The following is a 6,952-nucleotide window of genomic DNA, read 5'->3' as shown; positions in this document are numbered from 1 at the left end:
GTGTGTGTGCGCACACACCTAAGGTGGAGCAGGAGGGCAGTGCGTGCAGCTTCCAGGTACAACCTGGCTGCCACCCTCAGGGCCGCATTTCCATGGGGGTCAGAGGACTGGGAGGCGGGCACCCCAGGAGTCAGGAACCTTCAGGAGTGGTGGCTCACTTTTCCACCCCAAGGCCTCGGGCCAGTGTCCTGAGGAAACCTGGGGAGGTCGGGGAGACCCCTCCGTGCCCCACGCTTGGCTCCCGTGGGCCTGTCTGATGCCCTGAGCCTTCACTTTCCCAGCCCTTTAGGCGTTCCTTGTTTCCCAGTGTTCCCAGACCTGTTCTCTGCCTCGGCAAACTTCCTGACCCATTGCCAACCGCAGGCCCATGGCCGCCTGCCCGTGCTACCAAGGGCACGCTGCGGTGGTGGAAGACTCCGGCTGGGCCCTTGGGCGGTGTCTTCTTGAGCGGAGGTGGACACCGTGTGCACGGCACGGGGATTCTGGGGCCTGCCCTGGCTTATTCCTGGCACCATCAGTCAAGCACCGCCAATATTCTCGCCCACCTGTGAGAGCCGGAAGCCTCTGGGCTGCCTCACCTTTCCTGGGCTCACAAGTGTCCTGCCAAGGTGCCAGCTTACTACTTTCCTGTGGCTCGTCTTTGCAGGACGTGTTTCAGTTGTTCTTCTCTGGCAAGTGGGGCCTTCTGCAGGTTCTCAGCTTCCACAGGTTTTACTGTATGGACAAAAATAAACGAATACACACACACAACCGCCAATAAAAACACAACCGGTGGAAGTCATTTCTGACCCACAGCAACCCTACGAGGCAGAGCAGGACTGCTCCCTAGGGCTTCCAGGCGTCCGCAAGGAAGACTGAGACAGGGCCTCGGAAGTGGGCTCACACAGCACTGACTGGGAAGACAGCACAGGACGGGGCAGTGTTTTGTCCTGCTGTCCAGAGGGTCGCTAACGAGTCGGCACTGACTCCGTGACACCTATCAATAATACCAATGTCCATCTTGATGGAAGGGCATGGCCACATGGTAGGTGTGAACTGCCAACTCTCAGGTGGCAGTCAAGCACGTCCCCAGGGCGCCAAGAGAACGTGCCCATAGGCATTTGGTGGGGGTGCTGCTTATGTGCCTGAGAGTTGGGACTGGCTCGTGACCGCCTTCTGTATCACAGAGCAGAGCATTTGCTGCCACCTTGTCACACGCTCTGGGGTGTTTGAACCCATCAGCCAATGGAAACCCAGAATATACACTTGTTCCCCGTTGTCAGATTGGCCCCCTGACTCATGCAGCCCCACGCACCATGGGATCCGATGGTGTTGACCCACAGTTTCCACTCATCAGGGTTTGGAAGTAGATCTTCAGGCTTTTCAAGTCTGGAAACTCGGCCAAAACCTGTTAGTTAGCCTCCCTGACAGATGGTGGGGGTGGGGGTGCATGCGGGCCAGGAATCAGACCTGCCTGGGACATGGGACTTCTTCACTGGGCCACCGCGGCCCTCACACAGACCTACACGGGCACCGGAGTTTCATTTTAAGTCATTGGCTCTTGACATTGTGCAGGCTGGCTAATCTGAAATGTGTAGGGCATGCCAGCAGGCCGGAATCTTGGCAGGCGTTCATACTTCAGTTTTGTGGCGAAATTCCTTTCCATCTAGGAAACCTGCCTTGGCTTTTAAGACCATCCACCCATTGGATGAGGCTCCCTACCTTCCCCAGGCTAATCGCCTTTGCCTAAAGCCAGCTGGGTGTAGCTACTAACCACAGCTGCGGCGTGCCTTCACGGCACCCTTTGGACCAGACTTCAACCAAGTGACTGACGCCATCGCCCAGCCCACGTGGACCCAGCAGAGAGGGCTTCAAACCGGTCTTGGAAAAAGGAATCTAATGTTGTAAGAGGACATCACACGAGGGAACCATGGATGTGCTAGTTAACCTCACTGAACCATCCTCTCTTTTTCCCGGAGCCCAATAAGACCTGGCTGGAAAATTGGTGGGAGACCATTGAGTTGAGTTCTACCAAAGGCTTAGACTAGCCCGTGTGAGTGCTCCTTCTCGGTTGGCTCAGAGTGTTAGGGTGAGCAGCAGGCACGGGTGGGGGTGACCCTGAGTCAGCATGAACACCACAGGGCACAGCACCATCACCGCATCGTCAGAGAGCCAGCAGGCTGAGCACAGCCTACAAAGCATGATCCTGTTCCTTAGAGTAAACAGAGATCAGGGCACACACACCCATTCACCAAATGTGTGCGGAGTCCCACTCCATGCCAGGAACTGTTCCATGAACTAGGCACGGGCCCACACAGAGAATAGTTCAGAACCCACCCCCATGGAGCACACACACACACACACACACAATGCATCCGTTTGCAGCGGCTACCAAAGTCTGGGCTTTGAGGTAGCTTTTATGTTCTCTGTTTTATCTGTATGTGCATGTTTATCACAATGAGAATCTTTCACATTCTGAAATAGAATCAAAGACTACTTAGCAATAATACGAGAGGAGCCTGGCGGCTTAGTGGTTTCCCGTTGGGCCGCAGTTTGAAACCACCAGGCGCTCCAAGGGAGAAAGTCGGGGCTTTCTACTCCCAGGAAATGTGACCGTGTCAGAACTCCACAGGGGAAGTTCTGCCCAGTCCTGGAGGGTCACTGTGAGCCAGCATCGACGCCATGGCAGTCAGTTTGCTTCTGTTGGGTTAGTCCCGGTGCTAGACGGGCTCCTGAACATGGATGGAAGAGATGCAATGAAAAGGCAGTGGGAGGGTCCCAAGTGTTTCTGGAAACCCCCTCGTAATGTGCGCGTGTCTGTTGTCTTGGAAGACGCGTGGGAATCGTGCCTCACGCTCTCCCACTGTCTCCTCACTGCAGGGAACACCCCATTGGAGACAAGAGCTTCCAGAGCTACATCAGACAGCAGTCTGAGATCTCCACTCATTCCATTTAAAGCTGCAGGCTGCCCCAGGCTGGCCACCACCACCAAGTTCTGCCCGGAAAGCCAGACTCTCTGGAAAGGAAGACGCTGCAAGCAAAGGGCATCCTCGCTTCCTCGGTGTCTGTAGATAACAAGTGTCCAGCTCTGAAACTCTTGACACGCGTGTTGTCCGTTCCTTCCCCTTCCTCCGAGAACTGTTACCATAAATATTGCTGTGCACTTTACTCATCTGCCACTGACAGGTGATCCGAACTCTGCCTTTCTGGGCTGTGTGTTGTTGGTTCTGTTTTTGTTGTTGTTGTTGTTTTGCTGTGGTTTCTTGGGAAGCTAGTGGATCAGTTCAATGATCGAGAGGCATGGACTTGCCTGTGACAACAGCCCGGCGCAGTCCATTCTCCCTAGAGAAACCCGGCCGGCCCGCTGCCTATACTGAGCTGACGAACAAGCCAGCCTCCTTCTGCACAGCGTCTGCTTTGTGTTGTGTCTGCAGTTCCGCTGCTGCCCTGCACCTGTGTAGCCCCTTCGGCGCATGCCCCTCTCTCTGCCACGTTGCGTGAGGTCGAAGGCACTATTCTTGTCTTCTGAGCCTGCTGTCCTGGGCTGCTGGAGGGCAGGCCGGCTGGAGAAGACAAGCCTCCCCAGTCTCGGCTGTGTGTGTGGTGTTGGCTTTGTTCCCACCTGCAGGATCTGCTCGGTGGCTGGGAGGCACATACCTGCATGACTCCTCCCACATCAAGAGGTGCTTCATCTCTGTGGGGTGTGGACTTCCTTCTACAGAGAGCTGCTGGGTTTTGACAATGTGGCAGGACTGAGGATGACGTCGAACTGAACAAGACTTGGGAAAGGGAAGAGTTGCACCTCTCTCTGCGTCCGTGGCTGCAGCTCTGCCTCCATGGGGATTCGAACCCACGGCACGCCGGCCACTCAAGCGCAGCCCACCGCCCGCAGACTGGAGTCTGTAGCTGGAGTGGGCCCATCTGGAGCTAACAGGCGGGGTGGCGACATGGAACTGCCTTGATGCTGGAAGGGACTTCAAACTAGAATCAGTGTGTTGGCCACCACCTGGGTGAGGGGGATTTTTTTTAAAAATGGAAACGTGCATTTTTCAAGCTGTTTTTCTTAATGTTTTTAAGAGACCATTTTTAATTAGCTCTTTGATATAAAACCTAGACTCATTAAAGGGGGGGCGGTGGAATGACACAATGGGCGACTAAAAAGGAAAGGGTCTTGTGTCTCATGAGCAGGAGGTCACCGGCTTCCAGAGAATGTGAAGAAGGGCGGCCGGCTGTCAGCTTGGAGCGTTGGAGCTGGTGACAGCCCAGCCTTTCCCCTTGGGACCCTGTGGCCCAGACTTTGTCTCTGTCTCCAGGAAGCCCCCCACCACCCCAGAGGCTCGAGGATCGGGAAGCCCAACGGGGCAGCAGATGGGAGTGGGTGCCAGGGCTGGGGGAGGGTCGGCAAGCCTCAAGACCCTTCCCTTGCTCTCCAGCAATCCATTGAAGACACTCGTGTGGAAAGCCGGCCTCCTCACCCGGTGTGCAGCCTGCAGCTTTTGCGAGCGCTGTGTAGCTCAATAGTGAGATAGATCCCTGTAACACTTCCTTTCTGTTCTTGTTTGGAAATACTGTAGTTATGACTCTTAATCTAGATGGCAAATAGTAACATTATTTGTTACACACACACACACAAACCAAGTGGAGGAGGTTGTTGCTGAAGGTCACATCTGGGGACACACAGCTATTGAGCTGCCACTGAACTGCAATTTTTAACATGGATTTGTAACTTAATGTTTCTGTTTATAAACTACTAATGATTTGCAATGTATTTTACTGGCCAATTAAAAGAGACTTTTTATTCTTTCTGAGGCCTGGCATGGTGTTTCAGGGGTATGCACTGGTAATTATCACGTTTGCGGACCGGGTGGGGGGTGGTGCTTGTGGGTGGGTGGAAGGTGTGGGTTCTTGTGCGGGGGCAGGGGCGGGGAGGAGAAGCGGGAGGTGGTAAAACTAGACACAGGAGCTCTGATAGGTGACGGCGAGCTGAGGGACCCCGGGAGTGGTCATGGTGTGCTGAGGGACGCGGAGTGTGGACCCCGTTGGGGAACGGCTCGTGTGGCTGAGCATTACGTGGACACGGGAGGGCAGTTGCCATCAACGGCTGCAGCCGCTGAGATGCAGTCCGGCCGGCAACAGAGCGCCGATGGACCGTGCGCAGCCAGAGAGGAGGAACTGAGGTAACAGAACTGGAGGGATAACTGGGAGGTGATGCGCTCCGTGTCCCCCAGGCAGGCGGGAGCTCTCCCTCCAGGACAGAAGCAGTGAGGGCAGGAGGGAGGAGAGGAGGGGCCGTCGGGACGGTAGGACTGGTCTGGGCAGAGACACCCCCGTCCGGCCCCCACACAACATCCCTAGGACGTAAGGACTGCGGGTGGCTCTTCTCATTTCTTTGTCCCCCTCCCAACCCTCTTTTGCTTTTCACTTCAAAGGTTTTTTTGTGTGGGGGGGCTTCTAAACATTTTTATATTCAATTTAGCCCGAGTCAGTGCTGTTAGGAGTGAAACTTAAGGGATTTGACAGGTAAACTGAGTCAAGGCATTTCTGGGGGAGTGTCTGATCCCAAAGGTCATAGGTCTCCAAACTTGTTTGACCTACTGCCTCCTTTTCAGAAAAAATATCTACTCAGGGCCCCCCCCACCCCCACCATTAAAAGTGTTTGTACTAAAGCCCGAATCTGCTTTTGCGGGCCATGGACTGGTCCAGCACTTTGAGAAACACAGCCTTAGGGGGTTCTCCCCCCTCCCCACCTCCCGGGAACCATTGAGGGCAGGGCAGAACTGCCCGCTCGGTAAATCTTCACAGAAGCATCTTTCTCCCCGCGGGCAGCTTCAAACCATAATCAGGCGAGGCGGTTCTCAACCGAGTGCTTTGCTGTGCCGTGGCTCCCAACGCCACAGCCGCCCAAAGCCAAAGCCCTGCCATCTAGTCGATTCTGACCTGCCCCCACAGGCTCGAAGGAAGCAGGCTGCTAGATCTTTCTCCCACAAGGAGATTGATGGGCGTGAACTGCCATCCCTGCTTGGCAGCCGAGTGCTTGAACCATGGTGCCGCCAAGGCACCTGCTTCCCCAAAGGAGGTGCTGAGTCACGAGGGTCCTGCTTTCATGGCTACCCAAAACCCAAAGCTCATTGTCCCACTCTGTCCACTCTGAGGGTGTGTGGAGGCAACACAGGTGGTCTGTTTGATCAGAGCCAGGGGTGGGCACAAGGTGGCTTGGAAGGTGGAGTCACCCGTGGGACTGAGCCCAGGAGCAGGGCCCAGGGCTGCCAGAGTTAGCCCAGCAAGTCTGCATTCCAGGCAAGGCCGAAGGGCCAGCACGCAGGATCCCGGAGGATCGAGGTTAAGGGGAACAGTGCAGGCTGGAGTCATCCCAGAGAAGAGAGCGGGGGTGGTGGGCAGGAACTGTGACTCCTGTAGGGGAGGACTGCGAGGGAGGAGACTCGGGAAGGTGATGGCTGCTTAACCCAGACCCTCCCCCCACCGTCCCAAATGAGTGGTCCCAGTTGCCTTTATGCAAACACCCATGTACTTCACAAGACCGCCCCTCAGAGCCGGTTCAGAGGGGGCTCTTCTCTGGTCGTCAGAAGCAGAACCACCTGGTGTCAAGTCGATACTAGCTCACGGCAGCCCCTGTGTGTCAGGAAGGCTGCTCTCTGAGGGCTTTGGAGTGGCTCGTTGGTAAGAAGCACATCAAGCGAGCGTTTCTCGCAGGTGCCTCTACGTGCACGCCTTCGGCAGCTGAGGACTTGAACCGTTCACCCCGCCTGCAGACCTCCTTCCAATAGTCTTGAGATGCTACCACGGCGGCCCTGGTCTCAGATACTTGACCAGATGGCCAGATGACCTTCAGGTCTCTAATATGCACGTTCTCTGTGCTCATTGAAAAGAAACAAAATGTTGGAATCCCAACCAGCAAACAAACAAATAGGGCAATAGGGAAGAGAGGAATACAGGTAGTTCGCTTAACATTTAA

The 6,952-nt window shown here is 55.3% G+C and overlaps 1 protein-coding gene across 1 annotated transcript in view; it reads left to right on the top strand.

Moving 5' to 3' along the window:
• RASA3 (RAS p21 protein activator 3) overlaps positions 1–4,782 on the top strand; it is a 168,812-nt gene extending 164,030 nt beyond the window's left edge. The window contains exons 22-23 of the mRNA XM_045283815.1: positions 364–547; positions 2,812–4,782. Of these exons, the coding sequence (XP_045139750.1) occupies positions 364–547; positions 2,812–2,935 (308 nt within the window). The 3' untranslated portion in view covers positions 2,936–4,782. The remainder of the gene's footprint in view (positions 1–363; positions 548–2,811) is intronic.
• Positions 4,783–6,952: the final 2,170 nt, after the last annotated feature.

This window comes from Echinops telfairi, unplaced genomic scaffold (assembly GCF_000313985.2).
Source record: "Echinops telfairi isolate 266 unplaced genomic scaffold, ASM31398v2 ScPeMD7_7467;HRSCAF=8505_1, whole genome shotgun sequence".
In the NCBI taxonomy this organism is placed as follows: domain Eukaryota; kingdom Metazoa; phylum Chordata; class Mammalia; order Afrosoricida; family Tenrecidae; genus Echinops; species Echinops telfairi.
This window is presented reverse-complemented; position numbering and strand designations above follow the sequence as displayed.